General features: G+C 36.8%; 1 protein-coding gene across 1 annotated transcript in view; it reads left to right on the top strand.

Moving 5' to 3' along the window:
- AGPS (alkylglycerone phosphate synthase) overlaps positions 1–23,498 on the top strand; it is a 64,083-nt gene that overhangs the window by 30,755 nt on the left and 9,830 nt on the right. Inside the window, exons 9-19 of the mRNA XM_075511595.1 lie at positions 1,921–2,046; positions 4,118–4,226; positions 4,651–4,778; positions 7,380–7,431; positions 9,791–9,867; positions 13,445–13,557; positions 15,278–15,347; positions 16,364–16,425; positions 18,285–18,374; positions 18,832–18,931; positions 20,724–20,781. Coding sequence (XP_075367710.1) covers positions 1,921–2,046; positions 4,118–4,226; positions 4,651–4,778; positions 7,380–7,431; positions 9,791–9,867; positions 13,445–13,557; positions 15,278–15,347; positions 16,364–16,425; positions 18,285–18,374; positions 18,832–18,931; positions 20,724–20,781 — 985 coding nt within the window. The remainder of the gene's footprint in view (positions 1–1,920; positions 2,047–4,117; positions 4,227–4,650; positions 4,779–7,379; positions 7,432–9,790; positions 9,868–13,444; positions 13,558–15,277; positions 15,348–16,363; positions 16,426–18,284; positions 18,375–18,831; positions 18,932–20,723; positions 20,782–23,498) is intronic.

Here is a 23,498-nt window from a genome sequence, read left to right as displayed (position 1 = left end):
ACTGAAGTACAGGTAGAATGCAGATATACATTTGGACTGTGCAGAGAGGTAACTGTTTGAAAGGTTATTTTGTTTGATTTGCAGCTTGCTAGTATTAAGTAAGCTTTGGATTGGAGGTTAATCCAACTTCTGTTGCCTTAAAAGGCTTTACTAGCATTATCTAGGAATTATGTTGCAGTGAAGAGGTTTGGTGCCTCTTACTGTGTTCCTCACTTTTTTGGGTGCTGAAGTTACTTAGTATGCTATCTCATTTACAGATATCATGAACCTTATAACAGTAACTAAAATCAAGAGCCAAATTCTAAACAAATAACAGATTTGGAAAAGCTGATATTTGACAAAAGTTAGGCTGGAAGTGTTATAATGGGGCATTCAAAATCAATGTATGCTTCAGACATTTGTTTATCTTGGCTAGTGACTCTAGTGTGATTAAGACACTATTTTCTGTGGGATGAGAACTCCAGATATTAGTGGGCTCTATAAAGAAGCCTCATGTTACTTGTTTTCATCAGAACAGAATATGGAATACTAGCTGATAGATGAGGACTAAAGGTGACAAAAGGATAATGAAGATATCAAACAGCATTTGATATTGTTTTTTGTAATAAGCATTATCAATCAGATTGTGATTCTATAGGAAAAGCTAGTACGTGCTCATATTTTCTGGATGAGGCTGTCTCTTGCATCTGCAAAGTACATAGTATATAATCTCTCCCCTGTCCTGCAAGTGCTCTTAGCACATGCTGTTCATACAACAGGATTCAAGGAGTTTAGACCAAGTGCTTTTTACATGCACAGTCGGTTACAAGTTTTCAAAAGCATGGTCTTCTGCTGTGCTTGTGTTTATACAACTTGGAGAAGTTGGTGAGTTGTGAATGAAGTAAATGTCTTGTTTCTTGGGGAATGAGGAGGGTGCAGGCTCTAACCCTTCCCTAATATACAACCAGTAAGCATATAAAACCACAAGCTCCTCTGGTATGAGAGGACCATGAGCTAGATGAATCGCCATAGATATTACCTAGAAGTGACTTTCAATCATTTAAGTTAGAACCACTTTGTACAACAGAACATAGTTAATGATCCACATTATGTGCTATACTTAAATACCTATGTCCAACTGGATTGTTATCAGTTGGTCAGTGCAAATTGATCCTCACAAATGCACTAACACAGTTATCATTTAATGTGAGACTGTTGGGTCTTTAATTCTTCCTGTCCAACAGTTTTGGTGTTGTGATTCTGAGGGCATCCAATCAACGTCAGGTGCTGTGCAGATGGCAAAGCCAAGCTAATACAGAAAAATGAGAAACAAGTGACTACTTAATGTACAGGAATCCGTGATCTGCATCACAAATAGTTGACAGTGTTGCATACAGGAAGCCCAACCAGATGGCTGTATATTAAAACACATCACTCCTTGAGAGAATTAAATACAGGCAATTTGCTTGCATTTTCTGCAGACCTGCTGCATATCACATTAAGATAGAAAGAACAAGAGATTAAGTGCCTTATTGGCAACATTTGTGCAAAGTTGGCAGTTACTTAATTATAATTTTTTTCATATGTATTTGAATTCACACCTTCTTATGAATAATAGAGGTCTTAGTTTTAAAATATGGGGGAGGAGTATTATAGGTTGATATGTAGCATAGCGTATGCACAGTAGAAGCAGAATCAATTTGCATTTCATTTACATATCAAAGGCAAAACTCGAGCCTGCATAAATGGGTGTGTGATCAGGATACTTTAAAAAAAAAAACAAAAAAAAAACAAAAAAACCCAAAAAAACCAAAAAAAAACCAACAAAAAAAAAACCAAAAAAACCCCACAAAACACCCAAACCACAAAACCCTAGGATATTGAGATTTGGAGTCCTAAGCAAATGCAGGCTCTGCAGAATGTATTTTTTCCGTTCTTTAGCTTGCTGAAAGTGGCTTTTGTACAGGCCATGAACCAGACTCCATGGAGTTCAGTTCACTAGGAGGATGGGTAGCAACACGAGCATCAGGCATGAAAAAAAACATCTATGGAAACATCGAAGATCTGGTAAATAGTTCTAATGTTCTTTCTAATTAATTATTCTGTTTGGTGGTTTAACTTTTATGACTCACAATGAGAGGGAAAAAGGGGATAGTAAACTGTCGTTCTCTTAACAAGTGATACAGTTTTGGCATCAAATCTTGACTGAAATGCTTGTTTGCTTACTTTTGGTATTAGTACTAATAATCCTTATCACTGATCTAAAAGTCAATTTCATTTTGGTAGTCACTGACTAGCTTAAGGAATTGTCACCCTGTCCTGACTCCGGTGCCTTGTTTCACTGTCTTGTGCTCTCTGTTAATCCAGTGTAATAATCCTGTCAAACTTCTAGGGTGATTCTAAAAGGCCCATATTCTCTCTTCCCTGTTCATTCATGAAGTTGTCTAGTTGGGTCATCTAACTGACAGCAAGCTAGCTTTTTCTGCCTTCCTACCTCCCCCTAGTCCACTAGTTTTTTCAAATCAGTAGCCTGATCTAATTGACCATGTGGATGCACAATGGTGAAATCTAATGCCACCACATGGTCTGTAGGAACCCTGAGGAAGGAAGCAATGGTCTGGGAATGGCAGTATTCTACTCTTGAATCTGTTTTAAGCATTAAAATGGTTCATCTTTATATTAACACAGGTAATTTTATTTTTAAAGCATACTTTTTGATTTAAAAATCTACCTTTTTCTGTTATAACAAATATATTTAATATATTGAAGTTAAATCATCACTGTTCAGACTTTGCCTGCCTTTTTGCTTCAAGCTTCAAGCTTTCTCTTGTAGTTTGTACAATAGCCACACATGTGGGTTTTTTCTTCTTTCCTGCAGCATGCTTTAGGTAATGTATCCCTATCACCTCAGGCTTTTTCATCAGCTCATAGTTCAGACATGTTTGTTCTGTGCACAGATGTCACACTTTACTATCAGTGATTGAGCTTGGCAGGAACTACACTGTTTTTATTCAGTAGGCCTGGCTGAACTAAAACTACTAGCACTTACCAAGTGTCATCTGTCGCCTACTGCCTGAAGTGTTACTGAATGGTATAGTTTTGCTTGTACTAGGAGATGTGAAGCAGAAGGCTTTTCTATCACGGAAGCATAACTTCAGGCTAAACAGCTTCTGAAATTTTCATTAGGAGGAAATAGGATTGAAAATTGGTTCAGAACAGTTCATGAGTTTCAAAATGCCACAGTGAGAAAGTTTCAGGGAAGTGTTTACCTTCTGAGGAAACTTTATACCTAGAAACAGTGTGTTATATAAGCTGCCTAAAATCTACTTATTGCAGAATCAACAGTTCGTAAAATGCATATAATGAAATTCTTGAGCAACTCGGAACAGGATGAAAATTACATAGCTACCTGTTCTTGAAAGGTTTAAAGCCATTAGTTGAAATTCGGTAATTTTGCTTTATTTAAAGGCTTCACTAAAAAAACCCCAAACCACCTGTCCTTGGTATAAAATAATTGAATAATGGATTAAAAAAATACCTGGGCTCTGTATTGCATGTGCATTAATAAACCTGGAAGCAGTAACATTGAAAAATATTTAAAAAAACCCAACCTTCTAGCCTTGCATATGTATCAGTCTTATGCCAGATTTAATATTGATAATCTATTTCACAAAGCTTACTTCTGTCTTTCTTCCCAATAGAAATATTTCTGTAGCAACTGGTGACTGAATTGTATTAGCCTTATCAAGCAGCAGTTCTAAAGCAAAATCTAAACCCTCACTTTTTTCCTCTGAAGTACTATGTATATTCTGGATTAAAGTCCTGGTACTCATAAGTACTGTCTACACTGAGAAACAAAACAGTTTTAACTGGTACTGTCTGCTTGTAGCCAACAGCTGATTTGATTGGACATAGAACTGGAAACAATCTGTTGTGTGGGCAAACCATGCTGAATTAGAAATAATTGTTGGTAACAGTCCTCAGGTTATCCCAAAAGTTCTTGGGGCTGCATGCAGAACATCTAAAGTCTACAAAGCTGAACTGTATCAAGCTTAATATACATTTTGTAGAAAATAAATATACAAAAAAATCTGTGCTTAATGCGAGTATTTATAGTAATTGCATATTGTTTAAACAGGTGATTCATATAAAAATGGTAACTCCTAGAGGAATAGTAGAAAAAAACTGTCAAGTACCTCGCATGTCAACAGGACCTGATATCCATCACTTCATTATGGGATCTGAAGGTATAAACACAGTCATTTCACATAACTGCATCTTAATTCAGCTTCTGTAATGGCTTGATGATTTGAGCATCTTTAATGCTGTGGCTTCCAGTATGTCTATGGGTGGCATTATGCAGGCGTGAATTTCATGTGTTAGGATAATACATTGAGACCTTAATTAGGACTCCAAAGTTAAGCAACTCTGAACAGTGCTTAAAACAGATCTGTGGAGTTAGTGTACAAGTCTAGTAACAAACAATGATTTATCTTGTAAGAGTTCACCATGTAAATAATCAGGAATAAATCGCCTACTACTGCAATACTGAATTTTGGGGATTTCTGATTTATATTAACTTACAACATCCTGGTAAACAGTTGTTAAGTTGGGTAACTTGCAAGAAATACATCTTGCAACACTTTACTCAGTTTTTCTTTTTTCCTGAAGGAACTCTTGGAGTGGTTACTGAAGTTACAATAAAGATTCGCCCAGTCCCTGAATACCAGAAGTATGGCTCTGTGGTCTTCCCCAACTTTGAACGAGGGGTGGCCTGCTTAAGGGAAGTGGCAAAGCAGGTAAAGAAAAACTGGATGTTGACTTCACTCAAGAAGAGATTCTAGCACTAGGGATGTGCTGATGCTCTAGTATTTCTGGCAATTGATAACCAAGGATTTGAGATGATATGAACCTTGTAAGTGTATATGGTCCATGAGGCTTTTGGAAATTATGCCGTTGAGGACTGAGCATGTTCTGAATTTGCTCAATATTCTGAGCCAAATTGTGGATGTGCCTTTTGGTGGCTTTTCTCAGTGGTAGTTATTTGCATACCTCAGCACAGAAAATCTGGCTTTGCATCTCCTTCAATGGAGAGCTTTATCCTTGGATTAATTCAGGACTATGTAAAAGGGACCAGTATTTAAAGGAATTAAGTTGCAGCATACAAGTAAAAGGCAGTTGAATTTATGGCTCTGAAGTGACAAAGGAAAAAAAGTCATGCAATGGAAGGATATGGCCTGTGTTTAGAAAACACTTCCTGAAGCACAGTGACATGTTCAGGTGAGCTGCATATTTTGAGGTGGAATTGTGTTTACACTGTAGTATTTAAATAGAGCCTTCTGAATAGCATGGTCAGATGGTTTCAGGTAGCAAAACTCAGACATGGGTACCCAAACTGTGTAATGCTTTTCCTCATGGCTATGCTTCCAAGCAAATCTTACACTGGCTAGCCTCTTTCTTCATGATCTTAAACTAACTTTTCTTTGCTCTGTGCAAAATGCGTCAAATAATTTCTATGAATGGTGGAATATACCCAGAATTGGGGAAGTAATTTCAGAAATGTTTTAATTAATGCCAAACTAAACACAGCTTTACATTTTTTCCAGTGATTGGTCTAAATTAATGACTTAATGTTCCAAGCCAGATGTTCAAACTGGTATGTGAATGACTTGTATATGCTAGTCAGCAGCACTTGCCAGTTCTTCTGTTGTGCTTCTACTGCTAGTGCTTGTTCTTCCTGTTAAAGGTACCTAAGCAGACTGTTTGGGAATGCTTAATCATGTGACTGATCAACATTTTAAGTCAATTAAGGAACTAGTGTCTTCCTTAGCTGTGGGCTTAGAAGAGGAAAAAAAGGCACTATTAGACACTTAGTGTTGCTCCATTTCCAAGCTTCTGTTGCTGCTGCTGCTGTTTCACTGCTTACTACTGAGCCTGAACTACTTATTCCTCTCTTCTGTTACCCCTTGCATCAGTCTTCATAGTAATTACAATGATCGCTATCTGAAAAGCTGTTTCTTGTCTGTATTGGTCTACTTTAATGTAAGAATAACCAACCTGCAGGTTGTGGGTGGGTTGCCTGGTCTCATTTAAAACCACTCATCCAGCCTTCTTCTGTCAACTTGCCTGGTGAGCTATCTTAGTTCTTCTTTATGTTCTTTCTTCCTATCATGTGACCGAATATGTCTTAAGGATATGATGGAGAGTGAACATGTCAAATCGGGTGATAGAGGAGTACTTCCATATCCATGTGATTAGATGAAGACTAAAATTCAGGCTTTGTCATATTCCTCTGGCCATACATTTCAGTATGACTGGACATGGCCATCAGAGATTACATGATGTAGGCATATGTGTGACCAGAAGCTTGCCTGATTGAAGGCAGCTATTCTTACTGGTTTTCAGATTTCTGTATGGTGCAGAATCTAGATTGGACCCAGATACAGATTTTAATTGCAGTCTGATGGTAGAGCATTAGAGTACTGGGTCTGGCTGGGACGGAGTTAATTTTCTTCATAGCAGCTGGTGTGGTGCTATGTTTTGTACTTGTGACCAAAACAATGTTAACACCAGTTTTAGCTATTGTTGAACAGTGTGTACACAGTGTCAAGGCTTTCTGTTTCTCTCTCTCCTCCCATGAGCAAGTAGGTTGGCAATGGACAAGAGGCTGGGAGAGAATGCAGTTGGGACAGCTGACCCAAATTGACCAAAGGAATATTCTGTATGGTATAACATCATGGTCAGAAATAAAACTGGAGGGGAGAGTTTTCCAGGGGTTGCCATTGCTTGAGGACTGGCTGGATATTGGTCAGCTGGTGGTAGTTGATTGCTTTTGCATCACTTTTCAGTGGGTTTTTTCCCATTTTGCTTATCAAGCTGTCTTCATCTCAACCCATGAGTTTTCCCACTTCTGCCCTTCTGATTTTCTTCCCTGTTCCACTGGGGGCGAGTGAGTGAGCAGCTGTGTAGTACTTAGCTGCCTGCCAGGGTTAACCCACAACAATTAGACTTTTCAATGGATTTGTAATGTGTGTGTATCTTTGATTACATAGCAACATAAGCTCAATATTCTAATCAAGTATGGTATCTTTAGTGCATATGGAAATTTAGAAAAACACTCAATACTTGAAGGTCAAAGATCTTTGGACTATTCCTGTGACTTGAAGTTAAACTGAAAATTCTCAATGCATTATATCTAGATGTACCCAATAGATGTTGCTATTCAAGTGAAAACAAGCTTATAGTCACCCGTTTTTGATGATGATGATGGTCTCTGGTATCAAAGTGTGCTTTCTTGTATGCTATTTTTAAATGAAAATTTGATTGTCATGAATGTCAGCAAAACTGTACATAATCTCTTTATTCTTCCTCCCTCTCATTCCCCTAACTTTGCCCCCAAGAGATGTGCTCCTGCATCAATTCGCCTTGTCGACAATGCACAGTTTCAGTTTGGTAAGTATGTGGATCTTGGATGAATATCTGTTTCCAAGGGTTTTGATTTTTAGTAGCTTAAGTCTGGTTTAGGTGGTAATTTTTTTGCTCAAACTAGACAAAGAAGGCAACGAACCCAAAATTCAAACTCCAGATAGTGCCAGAGTGTGTACTTTCAGAAACAGAAGGCTCTCTTTTTCTCTGGGAAAATAGTATCAACTACAACAGTCAGTAAAAGCCATGCTCTGCATATAAATACATAAGATTTTTTTTTTTTTTTGCTACCTTTCCATTCTTGGCATATAGCCTACTGGAGAGTGAAAATCTGGAAGCACTTCCTCTGTTTTGCTGTAAAGGAGCAGAGATGATAGTTTTGCAATATAGTACCTGAAACATTTTCTTGCTAAGAATACTAATGAGAAGTCAGGTATGGAAAAAAAATAATCAGAATGTAGGCACCTTACTTTGACGGCAAGTTGGTTGATTCCTTTAAATTTCATAAAAGCATCACAAGTGATGTACAGATTCCTTAGAAGTAGGAGGTTTTTTGAAAATACTCTGATGTGGCAATGATTGTTTGGGTGGGAGAGAAGCAATGACATACTTGTCCAAAGTGAGCTGTCTATTGTTAAAGGAATCTCAGATGCAGTAAATGCCATAACTGTGTGCAAATAGAGCTAAGCTGTAGGCTTTAAGTATAGAAAGTCAATGAAGCTACTTGAACATTATTGAACACAAAGGTTTTATGAAATTTCAACTAGATCAAACACTTAAATAGGACAATGTTGGACATGCAGAACAATTGTGTTTGAGCACTTAGGGAAAGCTTTCACTTTAAACTGTAAGAAATTTGGCAAAAGATGTGTTCTAGCTTAAGACACTCTTAAGGAGAACCTAAAGTTCCACTGCCCGAAAGCTAATAGTTTACAGAACTTGAAGGTCTTGCTGAGACATGCTATTTTGATTGTACCCAGAAAATGAAAATGTGAAGCATGACTGACCGGGAAAACCTCTATTTTAATACCATTTGGACAAGTCAGAATTTCTGAAACTTCTTTTGGACAGAAGCCTCAGTGATGAATCTTGACTTCAAATGGCACTAATATGATGGTGTTGAGAAAGTGAAACTTTGTTTTTCAAACCAAGGAAGTCAGGATCTGTAAGACCCTAGAGCCCAGCAAGCCTTGCTGCTTGCTTTGGTCACTCTTGTGTTACACTATTTCTCTGACGTGTACAACAGAAGGCAGATGCATTTTTCTTTCTTTTTAATTGGGAAGAAGTTTGACCAATTACAAGCTTTAAACCCAATACTTCATAAATGATTCTTCTACTTTTTAGCTTTGATCTGAGCTTGCAGCTTATACGGTCACCTGCAAAACATAGTTTCAGGTGTGTCAATATAGATATTTCTTGTAGTCATTATTAAGTAGGCTTAAATCCAATAGTCTTTACAGATTGTGGTTTAATAAATTCATGTCCTTTTGTTATCTGGTGCTTTTTTGTGTGCTTGCTTAAGTGTGCTTGGAGGTGTACTCCTTGGGGTTTGTTTATATCTTCAGGGAGAGTCCCTCTTTACTAAAGAGGGAAGGAGACTAACCAACTGCTGAATTTCATGCTTTATTCAGGAGGAAATACTTTGTGAAGTATTTTAGAAGGAAGTATCATGTAAATGGTGCATAACTTTTTATGAATTGGGCTCACAGCATGTAGGCCAGATGCAAGACTGTTAAAGTGAAGCAGTAATGGGAGTTCAGAAGTTGCTTGTGACTGAAAACAATGGAACAAACAGTAAAAGACTTTCATCTCAATTAAACCCAGTCCTGAGGCAGAGATGTTAATTTAACAGACTCCAAGACACCATTTATATATCGTGGTAATTTTAGTTCCCCGTATGTGATTAAGGAAGCAATTACTAACTTTATGTAGGAAATTTTGCACAAATGACATAACCGTTAAGGAAAAAATTGCTTCACTCCTAACTTTCACCATATTTGGCTATTGGCTTCAGTGGTTTTGGCATAACTTTAAAAAAGGTCACTGATTTTGCTTAGTTTTGTAGTGTAAAAACTAATGAAGTGCTCTTTTAAAATTTTCCATGTGCCATATACTTGTGAAGATATAAACTAGAGCAGCTTTAATTGAAGTGTCAAATGAAATATTTGTGCACAGTTGTATGTATGCCTCTTAAAAAAATTAGTAAAAACCTTTTCCTAAATCATCTTCTGAATGATTGAGAGAAGTCTCTCTAATTATGATAATCAAAGTGCTCCAAGTGATTCTTGCAGCTTTGACTACCAAGCTATTTTTTATTTGCCCATTGAAGTAGGAATTTTAAGAGCACTGTTTGCCTTAACACACCTTTTTCCACTCTTTACCAAAGGTCATGCTCTTAAACCACAAGTTGCTTCCATTTTTACATCATTTTTGGATGGACTGAAAAAATTCTACATCACAAAGGTAACTTTTGGGGTTTAATACTGTTTGGAAGTTGCATGCTATTCATAAAATTCAGGATTTTTTGGTATACCGTCTAATGTGGCTGAGTTTCTGTAACAGATCCTGCATTGTAATATCAGTTAACTCAAGATTCTCAAGGTGGTTTAATGTAAAATGAGATTATCTGTTTGAGGAGTTATTCCATGAGAGCTGTTCTCACTGGTTGTATCTGTAGATAAGATTAATGTGCCTTGTCTAACAGTGAGTCGGTTACAGAGCGAGACTGGAACCAATTTATCTAGCTTGCAGACCACTGATCATCAGTTAATACTGATGGAGCAAGGCTAACACTTTACTATCTCTTCCTTTTCCCAGATTTTGTCAAGGCATGATCTACCTTGTTATTACAGTGGACTGGAATTTTGGGGGAACCTCAAGTTGTTTGTCTTGAATTGCCCATATAAATTGTTTTTTTGTCTTTCTGGATTTCATCCCAATGAATACCCTTTTTAATCCAGAATTATCTGGTGCTAAAATGATTTCACCTAGATTTTTGTATTAAATAATTTGTCTTGTTACTGATTTTTCCCTCCAAATTAGCTAACTAGAGAGTTCCTGCAAACGTGGGTATTCAAATGTAGAAAGCTGCATCATCCTCAATTTAGATAACTGTTAGATAGGAGGAGGTAAACATTCCATTCTGATCTGATGATATTGAGTGTCTTCAAGGAGTGGGCTTACTTGAGAGACAGTGGCTAGTGTTGATTCTGCTGCTTTTTCTTGTGCTGCTGAAGTAGAAAATGCCATGTGTCTTGGGACTTCTTTTGCTAGGGAATACCTATTAGGTTTAGAGATAGCCCAAAAATTATTTTGTCTTTCCTCCCTGATCTGCTGTAGTGCAGGAACATCTGAAGTAGTAAAGGTTTTGGCAACAAGATTGCTGTCAGTTTGGAACAATCCTAGTTGGCAATATCTACTGCTTCTGTAGTCAGCAACAGGCATCACTGCTTCTTGGGATGTTGTATCACCGAGGGATGTTGTGTGCCAATTCCAATTCTTCCAGCTCTGCAGCAGAAAAAGAACATGTGAAGAAATGAGAGAAATGCTATGTAATACTGATGCAGAGATTCCAGGTTGGTGACCAATCTGGAGCTCTTATGTCAGGGCTCAGTCCCCTGGTGTATATAAGCAACTGCTACTTCAGAGAAACTCCCAGCTGGGATGGGAGGTAGGGGAGAAAGGAGCAAGTTTAATGACCCTGAGACTGATATTGCAGGTGTTACTGGGACCAAGATACTCAAATCCATCTTACACTTACTTCATCTGTGAATTGCTCCCTATTAAAAAAAAAAAAAATCAGAATACAGAACACATCAGACTAACACTTCATTCTTTTATTGAATGGAATGGCCGATTCACTTTAGAGAATAGGGACAAAGTCTTTCTGGATTGCTCCTCCATGTAGTTTGGGACTGTTCACTGATACATGAATGCTCTAGGTATTGTTTGTCTACTAGTTCACACTGTAGCTAGTTCTTCCAATGCCTCTTAAAGAGGACTGTAAGGTGTTACCTGAGCATTACAGCCAAAAGATGACAGAATAGATGAAAGGATTCATACTAGATGAAATACAAGTGGTTCTAGAACAAGAAGGGATTGCAAATAGCATTTTAATAGACCTTTATTCCTATCCTTGAGGTTTATCACTGTAGTAATAATATTTCTTTCTATTTGTTACCTATGCTGTTTTTGTAGAACTAATGGATAAGACAGATCCTGGGGAGGTATATTCTGTTTTGCAGTGGTTTTTGTGGTGTTTTGTTGCAGTGGTAGGATGCAGTATCCATTTCAGAAATACTAATTTGGATGTCTCTGGGGCTCACCATACAGATTTGAGCTCATTGGCTGGAGGACTGGGCCACCCCAAGATACTTTGCCTCCTTGCTGTTGTTTTGGACCCTCCTGGTACCTTCAGTTAACTTCCAGTACAGTTAAGGGAACAATAAAAGGAATAGCAACTAACTGGGAATTTTCTTAGCATAGCTGTTGTACATAAAGGATGAATTTGAATCTCCTTACTATTAATGTAACTTCATATAACATTGCTTGGTGCTTAAGTAGCAAGTTACTACAAGCAGAGTAGAGACTGGAAGAGATGAATGCCACTGGAAAGGGAAAGGCTTTAAGAAAAATAATTGCTGGTCAATATACATATTAAGAATACATTGTTCTAAATCATAAATTCTTACCCTTTTTAACTGTGGAAAAAATTATTAAACTATTGCAACTTTATATTAATCTCCATTCCTTCTGATACCTGCTTAGTAGAGGTAGTTCACTGGAGCTAGTTAATAAAAAAGGTATGTAGAAAATAAGTAAGGTTCTTACCGTTTGGACCAGTTGCAAAGATATGGCTCTTGACTGTTACTCCTGAAACAAAGCCATACAGGCAGCCTCACTGCATTACTATTAAACTTTTAATAGTTGTCCTGGTTTCGGCTGGGTTAGAGTTGATTTTCTTCCTAGTAGCTGGTATAGTGCTGTGTTTTGGATTTAGTATGAGCATAATGTTGATAACACACTGCTGTTTTAGTTGTTGCTAAGCAGTACTTACACTGGTCAAAGACATTTCAGCTTCCCATGCTCTGCCAGGTGCACAAGAAGCTGGGAGGGGGCACAGCCAAGACGGCTGACCCAAACTGGCCAAAGGGCTATTCCATACCATATGGTGTCATGCTCACTATAGAAACTGGGGGGAGTTGGCCAGGGGGCAGCGATCGCTGCTTGGAGACTGGCTGGGCATCGGTCAGTGGGAGGTGAGCAATTGTATCACTTGTTTTTGTCCTGGGTTTTGTTCCTCTCTCTTGTTGTTTTCCTTTTCATTACAATTTTAGTATCTTATTTTGTTCCAATTATTAAACTGTTCTTATCTCAACCCATGAGTTTTCTTACTTTTGCTCTTCAGATTCTCTCCCTCATCTTACTGGGGGCGGGGGGAGAGGGGGCGGAGAGGGGGATTGAGCTGCTGTGTGGTGCTTAGTTGCTGGCTGGGATTAAACCGTGATGATATGGATACTGTCAACAATATGGATCGTTTCCACTGGGATATGCTCCCTGCCACAAGTTTAGAAGTTATTTTCCTTCTGTAGTGCTTTTCCCAGCATAGAGATTTTCTGTGGCACACTGCTGATAAAACTATTTTGAGAGCAGTGACATTTATGGTCATCATAGTCATCTTCCTGCTTTAATACAGGAATAAGTGATAGAATATAAATGTCTCCCTATTGCTCAAAGCATTTAAGACCTGTTCTTTCTTCAGCATAGGTAGACAGCTGTTATGTTTATCCTGCTTTTTAACAGGAGAAAAAAGGTGACAGAGATAATCTGTTATTTCAGTGGGCTTGTGAATGTTTGTCCTGTCAAGGAAAAACCTTGTTTTGGGAGTAAATTTGAAAGATGGTTTTTCCCTAATCTTTCCTCTTAGTTGCAAGAACACTTATTAACCAGAGCACGTGGTGTGTATTTGAAAAGTAAAAACTTGTTGCTTGTATTCTACCACATGGGCTATGACATAATGCAAAGTTTTCTCTCCTTGCAGTTTAAAGGATTTGATCCCAACATACTGTGTGTAGCTACCTTGCTCTTTGAGGGTGACAGAGAGAAGGTTCTTCAGCATGAAAAGCAAGTCTATGATATTGCCACCAAGTTTGGGTATGCTTTTCAAAGAACTTTTTCATATGAAGCTGGGAGTTAACTGTCCAGGATAAAATAGGATTGCTGTATTTTTATAGTGATTACTGTATGGATATGTTCTCAGTTTACTAGTTTGAAGTGGCAATAATCAATTAGCTACTGAATGTTCCCTCTGATAAATATGGCTTGTGCTAACTCTTAATAGGTAACTTTACTGAAAAATTGCAGCTGTCTGTGTATTGCAGAAAAATAAGTATTTGACTAAGTATAGAATTGATGTTATTAAAATGGAAACTAGCCCTTGTAATTGCTTATAGGCATGGAAGCTGTTTGTTTTGCAGTACTAGATTCTATATTTTAACTACAGAAGGGGAAGACAAAATCATAAGGGTAATATTAAATCTTTGCAGAATTGATGTGAGCATATGAATATAAGAAGCTTGTTCAAAAGAGGAGTTTGTGTTTAGAAGTTCACAGAAGTGAACTTCTGTCCCACAGACTGTTTTCTATTCTTACAAAGGAACAGAAAACATTCATTGGAGTGGCAGGCTGAGTAATGATCAGGTAGTTTCTGTCCTTCTGCTTTGATTAAGCATGATTGATTAAAACTGTCATTAAAAGTGTGATTTCTTAAGAATATACTTTTTCTTTTTAAGAAAGTTACTGCTAGTATTAGTCTCAACTATTCAAATATACATAAGTATTGTTTTATCTATTTCAAGGCTATCCTTTCTGAAATTTGTGTTTTCATTGTGCTTTCATTCTACCACTTAAAATAGCTTATAAAAGTGGGATTTCACATGAGCAGCTTGCTATCATTCAGTGATAAGAATAACACTGCTCTTGATCTTAAAGAGCATTTTAGTTATTTTAATGTTTTATGCAAGAAAAGGCTTCAACTGTGAATCCTTTTGTATTTTGGTATTTCAAGATGGTGTATTGATAAGGGGGGGATTCTGTCTGTTAGGTCTGTTAGAAGACAGTGCTGTCTGTGCTGCTCAGTTAAGGCTATTAGTTAAGTGTTTAATAGTTTAACCTGGTCTAAAATGCTAAACAGTTTAATGGTCTAAAATGCTTTAATTCTATCCTTCTTAAGATTGTCTGATTCCCCCCCCATCCCACACCCCTCTCTTGGATTTATAGGAGCTTCTAGGAAGACTAATTACAGATACATAGCACTTCCTTGTTCTCAGAAACCAAGTTAAAAACAAAGACTTTTATAATGCTCTGAACTTGGTAGATTAGTGTAAGCAAGACTTCCTTTTTCTTTTTAGTGCTGTGTCTTTTTTATCCATTCACATCACTTACACTTTTGGGATCTGAAGTCAATAGTCTTGCTCTCGTGACCTTTGAGCCTACAAGTGCACAAATCCAACATGCTTAGAAATGTAGTTACACATGTTCCTGTAAATGAACATCAAGGACATACTATGTCTGGTTCTGTTTCCCCTGCTCTCTTGTGATGTTTGAAGACTTATTTTAAGATCACATCAAATGTTTTGTTATTGTTCATCTCTGTTCAGGTTGTGGAATGAAAAGAGAAATGCAAAGAGTTAAAGGTCTGGTCTGAAGTAACTTCTCATTTCTAGTGAAGAAAAGACCCTACTATTTGCAGCTATTGTAACACAGCTCAGAGACAGCTAAACTTGCCCATATGTTTGATAATCAAAGTATTAATTCTTTTTGGAAACCGGTGACTACTTTGTTGGAAAGTTAATTAAATTCTTGTTAATTGCAGTGGCTTGGCAGCAGGAGAAGATAATGGACAGAGAGGATATATGCTGACATTTGTCATTGCTTACCTTCGGGTAGGTCACCTTTTGTCTGCCTGCTGAAACTTCTGTTAATTAATATAACAAAACAGAGATGTCTTTTTTTTTTTTTTTTTTTTTGAAACTGCCTTCTCTGAAATCTAAATGCAGGTTGCCTTGGATGATATCTCAGACTTCTCCCAGAGGTTGTCTCTCTTACATTTCTGACTAGTGTTTACTCATGGAACTTCATCTGCAAAACACCATAAAAACATTAATTTATGTGCTTGTTAAGAAAATAGTTGCTAATAAAGGGTGGAGAAAATTAGGTTGAAGAATCCACTAGCAGTTGCTAAACAAACCAGATCAGACTTGGGAATCTACAGGTTGAATGTAATCAGAGGCTGGGAGAATACTGGAGATACTCATGTGCTCACTCAGCTCTTACTCTTCTTTGGACATCTGCTTATGGCTGTGGTTCGAATCGGAATTCCAGGACAAATGGACCGTTAGTCTGAACTGCTGCAGCTGTTCTTATGAATTTTAGTCTTACTGTTTAAGAGGTGGTGTGTTCTTTTTTCAGAATAGTATGTACATCCTGAGTGCTAGATTTTTATCTGGCTTTTATAGTCAGGGACAAATCACTGAATTTCCCTTTATTTCAGCAGACTAGATGTAAAATGGGCAAAATGTTTGTCTTTATTCTACCTAGATAGGAATTACATTCCAAATAAATGTTTCTGCTAGGTATTATATTGGTTAGCACAGTGGAGCTCTTGACTTGATGATATAGTGATACAAATATTTGATTAGTGTAGACATACTGACAGTCTGACAAGTTGTCTCACTATAGCCATGACATCAAAATGTTTGTCATCTGTGTCTTCAAAGAGCTACCTTATTTCCATAATTATAAACTAATGTCACTGGGACAGATGGGTGTTTTGGCTAAATAGACTGTTTTTCTCATACAGACTAACTAAAGTTGCTCAACTGTTAGCTGCGTAGCATACACTGGAATCCCAGATGTTGATGCTGAATGTTACTGATAATTTCCTTTCTCTATTTATTAGGACCTGGGCCTGGATTACTATGTAATAGGAGAATCATTTGAGACATCTGTTCCTTGGGATAGGTAAACTGTGATTATTCTTTAGAATTGCTTAAAACTTGTACTTGATTTCATTCAAATTATTCCTAACTCATGCTTGCTCATGGGGAAACTTAATTTAATTTAGTCCTTATGTATATTGGAGGCTCCCTGATGTGCCTCAACTCTTACACCTGTATGTTCTTGCTAAAGTTGCTAGTAAATTACATATCAGGATTTTGTAAATGCAATGTAGGCAAGCATTCAGTAATATTTCTACTTAGGTTAGCTTGCTGTAACAAATTCACAACTTGAAATTGCCCAGTTTAGGAAGCTGGACAATGGTGACAATAACTGTATTGTGTGATGAACAGCCACATGTGTGGGATCGGCAGTGTATTTCAAACAGAAGAGTTTGTAGTGAAGATAAAAAAAAAATATTTAAATATATTTAAATAAGTTTTTCTTTCCATAGTAATGTAGGGAAATGGAAGAACTGAAAAAATAGCTTTTGCCCAAGATAAATTGTTTTCCTAAGCTCATTTTATTTGTTAGCTGTGGTTCAGAAATACTTGACCACAACAGAGTTTAATATATGAAATCATTTGGTAAGCCAGAAACCTCTTACACAGGATCTAAAGTGATTTGAATCAAAGCTTTACATTAGTTAATGCAAAGTGGAAAGTGTTCTAAGTGTAATGACTTAAGCTGGCAAGCCTGTATTCTTGCTGTTGAATTTAGTGGCAGTGGTAAGTTCCAGCCTCTGCTTTGAAGATTGGCATAGTATCTTAAATGGGGGGCAGAAACTTGAGGACAGTTTCAAAGCAAAATTGCTCTTTATTTTACTTTAGGTTCATAGATCTTGAAGTATGCTAACATCTTAGTCACCAATTTGTTTTGCCTCTTCCTCATTTCAGGAGAGAATGACTTTTTTATCTAAGAATTTCAGGAAAATATTTGAAATTTTCCTCATCAAAGCAAATGCTTTCAAAAACTTTTTCTACTTTGACTCACAAGAGCTATGTAATTTTCCATAAATCAATCGGTTACCTTGTTCCTGACTGGCTGAAGATAGTTGAATAAAATAATATTTAGCTTTGCTTGCTTATTCTCTAAATGGATAAATTTCTCTTGTGTATTACTTCCGTCAATCTGCAAAGTAGTTTTAAATCTGTGTAAAATATCTTAAAAGTCTGAATTGTATAGTATAGCACTGCAGACCTTCGTGGGAGAACACTGAAGAAGTGGTCACTTGAAAAACAGTGATTTCTTTCAATTGTTCTAGCCGTTTGGATACACCTGGGTCTGCCCTGGAAGAAAAAAAAATTAAAAAAGCAAAACAAGTATGGCTTATGACAAGGTTTAATAGCTCATTGCCATATTAGAACTATAACATTTCAAGCTGGCAAACTAGTGCACAGCTGGAGTATCTCCAGTTTTGGCCTTGCAACGTACCAAAGGTATGGTATTAGTAGAGTATACAGGGCCTTAGAGTTCTCAAGCTTTCTACTATGAGCTGTATTTGTCATCTACTTTGCCAAAACTTTGAGGCTGTTTTGCTGAGAAAGTATGTAAAGACATACAGAAGTGGGTACCCTCCATTTTCCATTGAACACTTTTGACTCCTAGTCCTTATGGGAAGAGCTTTTATGTACTCTGCTTCAGAGTAAACTTGCTATTCAGGAGAAGTACAGAAAAAGCAGTGCTAGTGAAGTCTTGATGATGAGGACTATTTTATTCTTGGAACAAAACGTAAGCTACTTAAAAATGGTTCTAGAAGGCAATCTTCTGCTTTATTAGATTATACTTTTTAAAAAAAGATTACCAAAGCTGAAGTTGTTTTGCAGGAGGTTGTATAAAATCATAGACTAAGATTTTATATTTTCATGTGTTTTCTGTGACAGGGTTTTGGACCTTTGTAGGAATGTAAAGGAAAGGATAGTAAGAGAATGCAAAGAAAAGGGTGTTCAGTTTGCTCCTCTCTCCACTTGTAGGTAAGCCATGCAACAACTTAAATAATTGTTTTTCTTGAATCTTTGATTAGTAAGAGAACTAAGGAAGATGTCATTAAACTTGCTAGCTAGTAGGTAAAGTGGATCTATTAATGATATTACAAACACTAGTAATCTTGACCTTCCTCTTTAAGCTGCAAGTGGATTACATGTAAGAGTGAGTAATTCAAGGCATTAGTAGCACTTGATTAGTCTTGACACTTACTCTTGCTTATATGCACAATGTGCGTGCAGAAGTGTAACGACTTATTTAAGAGCTTCAATTCTCAGTCATAGTATTGAGTCATTCATGAAGTATGAGCAAAAAGGATACAAAACTATTTTAAAAAAAGATGCTACCCTTTTAAATAAGATAAGTAACCTTATGAATTGTGTAAGGTCACGTAGTGGCTGGCTTAATACCATAAAGCTTTGTTTGTAATGCAGTTCTCTTCAACAGGGTGACACAGACTTATGATGCCGGTGCATGCGTCTACTTCTACTTTGCCTTTAACTACAGAGGAATTAGTGATCCTATTCATGTTTATGAACAAATTGAGGTAACGTATATAAGAACAATAGTTAAGGGGGAGGGGGAGAAGCTGATGTCCTGTAGTAATATATAGTGAACCCATTGGCCAAGCTGACTGAATTTTACAGGAAAGATCTCAAAAGTCTGTTTGTAAAGCTTTGATCATTAGCAGCCAGGGAAAGAGGTGCACACTAATAGTGCACCAAGTAGAGGAAAGACTGCAAGGTGACTATTTTAGACATCAGTAAATGAACACATATGACTAAAGTACAGGAAAGTTTGAACTGGAGTTTGTTCTTGGCTGGCAGAAACTATCAACCACAAAACCCAAATCCACAGGAAACAAGACTTCCTTAGTTCCGTTATTTACAAAGCTACTTCTTTCACTTAAGGCTCAATTAGTCTTTAAAATACATGGTAAAACTATCAAGACCATACTTTATTAATAGTGCTGCATGTAGAGAATAATGAATGTGAGGGGGTCTCATGCTATTTCAGAGAATTAACTGTTGTGGTTATTTCTGTTTAGGCCTAGACAAGTGCTGGTCTAAATCTGCTGTGTTAGACCAGTTGTAAGCTGTGACATTTACCAAAAAGCTCCGGAATAACTCTCTGCTTTAACACTTTGGCTGGTGAAATACTATACTTACCTAGTTAGGGGAAACTAGTATCTTTGTTACCTTGAAGATGTAATACTTAGATTTAGGACTATGGGCAAACTACTTTTCATCCTATCTTTTTGGGTCATATGCTAAAGTCTCAGCATCAGAAAATTCCTGATAGGACTGTGGAGAAATAGTCTATATTTATAACTAGGATATCATTCTTCTCATGCTTATTCTTTAGAAATTTCTCTTGAACTTGGCAAGTGGATGTAAAGTTTTATCTACAAGTTCTGAGGCTTCTGTGCTGTTGAATTTAGGGCATTGGAGAATGTAATACTTGAGTGCTTATTTAATGAAACTTTATTAATACTTAGATATTACCATTTATTGGAATTAGTTAGCAGTGTGATCGCATGGATGCATATGTTCCATTGTAGGTGACTAAATTTAACCTAACAAAGTGAGTTTGCCAACCAAGTATACGCACTCTGTGGCAGACTGAAAAAATCTCTAACTGCATAGGTATGGTTACATACGTTATTCCTAAAAAAGTATACTTTCTTGAAAAAACGTTTAGTGCTTGTGCTTAGGAAAGCTTTCTTTGTTACAACCTTCTAAGCTGTCTAACTATTCATAATCAGAGCTGGATGGGAAAGAAGATTCTAGAGCTTCAAAGTGTTCAAATATTTCTTAACATAAAAATCTAAATTTTGTTTTCTGCCACAAACTTCACCCATGAAAGAGTTGTCAGTTGTAAAGTACCTCACTTCCTTGACTAGAATCTTTGATATCTGTGTCTAAACTCTGGTCTGAATAAGGGTCTTGAATCACTCTGGAGAGCCTGTTTTCAAACTTCTTTATTGCGATTTCCTTTTCAGTAGGCACTTAACCATCTTCCAGATGAGCATCCCAGCCACTAGACTATTTTACTTTCAGCAAGGGGGAAGTGATCCAGAATATTTCATTCTGGAATAATAGATATGTTGTAACAGATGCTGTTTTTTAAATATATTGGCTTTGATAATGTTTATTTGGAAAATCCCCACTTAGATTTATCTGCAAGCTTGAATGAAAATGTTTACCTGTGTTGTGTACCCTAATTACTTCTGAAACTTTTCATGTACCTGTGTGAATGAGTACAATGGCAAGCATTTCACTAAAACCAAACATCTTGTGCATTTGCTGTTGAATAAATACCTTATCTTTCCAATTTAGAGGGCTGCTAGAGAAGAAATACTTGCCAATGGAGGAAGTCTGTCACATCACCATGGAGGTAATGTTCTCAGTCTAATATTAGTCTCTCTTATACTGCTAAATATTCATGAGTACATAAAATAGTTTGTAGTAGAACTTTGAAAAATATTTCACAGGCATTAACTGAAATTACTGATGGGGGGGGAATGTCCTGGCATTCTTTCTAGAAACTTCTCACCTGTTTGCCAGACTTTCAGGGTAAGTGTCCCTAGACCTGGTTTGCTTGATGTCAAGTCACACAATGTGGTGCATTTATGAGCACCAGCTTCAAACCTTTGATAGGAAGTCTACAGGCTGTCTAAGAACCTGAAAATGTAATTGATCAGTTTGTCTTAAGCAACTTCTACTAAACCTTGTGCAGAGGTATATTCAGTTACAGAGACCTCAAATAAGAGTTTAACAGTTTTAAGACAGTTTAGTGTCCCTTGTGGCTAGGTGAATGCTGTTAGCCCTAATTCCAGAGTGCTTAGTGAAAGTATCCACATAAAAGAGCTAGTAACTTTAAACTGGACTATGTTGCAATCTACCATTTGTTGCATAATTGATGTTATGTAAGTATTGATATTACTGGCTTGCTGTCTGCTAACTTCTGATTATTCAGTTTCCTCTTGGAGTTTAGGAATTGCTTGTCCTGAGTTACTAGCCTCTTTGCAAGCTATTTTGTGCTTATATTGAAGTTTAAGAACTGATGTCATGTAAAAGTGGTATTTCATATACCCGATGCTTTACATATGCTTTTCCTGCATATTTAGATAGCCTAATTTGATTGCATGTGTCCTGTATAGTGCTGTAAACTTGGATATCAGGAAGACTTGTTGTGAAGTCAGTTTGATTTGTGTAGCTAGCTGCTTTAAACTGGTTAACTTAACGCATTTCTTCTCTCTACTCTCTTGGGGCATTGTCTGGCCACAGAAATAAGAGCAAAGAGGAAGTTGTCTAATGGTTTAAAACTAGATAAAAATTTTGTAATTCTAAAAGCTCTGTGTGGGGAAAACTGAAGGGCAGAAATTGTGCTTTAAAACATATTGGTGACTTCCTGGACTTGAAACTTTTAGCTAGGGCTGTTTTCAGGCATCTAGCTTTGTGATAGAAACTGAAATGGACTCTGCTTTAGCAATATCAGGATATTGAAAGATGTGTAGGTGATGATAACATGAGTGAAAACAATTTCAGTATTTTTAGTTTAATATGCTCTTATTGTCCTCTGATTAAATCTTTAATATGGTGGTATAGTGGACCAGTCAATTATCACATGTGTCATGTGGAATTACCCCCTTAATGTACTATTGTGCTCTCCCCTGCTGTGGCAGCTGTATTTTACTGTGACTAACATTTCATCCATTAACTCGCATGCAGCTGGAGCTTGTCACATGTTTGGATGTATTTGCCCTCACCATATGAAACCTTGCTTACAGCATATGTTGAACAAGAAAAAAAAGTTATGTAGCATTTTCAAACCCTTGCACACTCGAACTTTCTGCCTCCACAGATATGGAAAACTTGGTTTCTGTTAGACTACTTATGCTCCTGTTGTATGCATGACTGCCTCTTACACTGATTAATATTTTCTGCTTTGAGTGTTTTTGTCTGGCAGTTCATTGTGTATGATATTCAAGATCCATTTTTTCCACTGCTTAGTAGATGTGCTTTTGAGAATTAGCCTAATAGTATCAGTTCTATTTACTGACCTTCAGGCCTTGTCACTCTTAGCACTACTAAGATTTGTCTATTGCTGGGGTAAAAGAAAATACTGGTGCAATTTCTTTTAGTATTTGTCTTGTAATTGTGATTAATAACAGTTGTTTTCACTATCTGGAAACGGACAGGCTGGTTTGTCTGCCTACAATCACACTGTGACAAATGGAGCTATTTTAACTCTGGTTTTCTGTATCAAAGAAAACAGATGTAGTCTGGGACTTGAGGCTATAAGAAATACAAAGCCTGCTTAAGTCAATCTTCATACACTCCTTGAGTGAAGAAGTGGTCATATATGACAGTTTGAGATCTGTAAAGCTCTAAATTACTTTACATCTGGAGAAGTACTAACTGCAGGTAGACACATAGCTACAATCTACAGTGAGAACTGAAATCATGATACCTCTAGTTTTATGAAGAGTAACTTCAGAAAGACTTTACTTTAGATTCTATTTTAATCTCAATATCTCTTCTCTCCTTCCCTTGCTCCAGGCTAATGAGAAATATTGTAACTTCTAGGCTTGCTAAAGGTAGTAATACTGTGAGAAGATTCTGCCCGATGACTTTTGAGACTTAAAACTTGTAAGAAGCATAACTTTTATTTGTTAATGAATTACATTAAAGATAACACCTTGCAATATGTAAGAACAACAACATTCCAACAAAGAAATTGCAGAAGTGTATCAATACCAACCTTGTACAGCAAGCATCTCATGGACACAAGAAGCTGTAGCAAAGCTAGATGTATACATCTGTGTAATTAATTTATCCTTTCAATGTAACAGTTACTTGTATTTTGGGGTATACTATCTGGATTTTTTGTTTTTATCAATATGGATATAATTTCTATGGTACTGCAACTTAAATGACTTTGTCCTTTTAATCAAATTGTCTTTTCTTTTTGAAGTCTTTCTCACTCTTGACTTTCAAATATTTAAATCTAATTGGTAAGTGTCAGGCATGGTTTTCCTACTTTAATGTTAGTATTTAACACTTAATAATGTTTCTGGATTATGTAATGAATAGAATTTACATTTAGGA

The sequence above is a fragment of the Mycteria americana genome, chromosome 9 (genome assembly GCF_035582795.1).
Source record: "Mycteria americana isolate JAX WOST 10 ecotype Jacksonville Zoo and Gardens chromosome 9, USCA_MyAme_1.0, whole genome shotgun sequence".
NCBI classification, from domain to species: Eukaryota; Metazoa; Chordata; class Aves; order Ciconiiformes; family Ciconiidae; genus Mycteria; species Mycteria americana.
The sequence above is the reverse complement of the archived record's forward strand: the minus strand, read 5'-3'. Positions and strand labels throughout refer to the sequence as shown.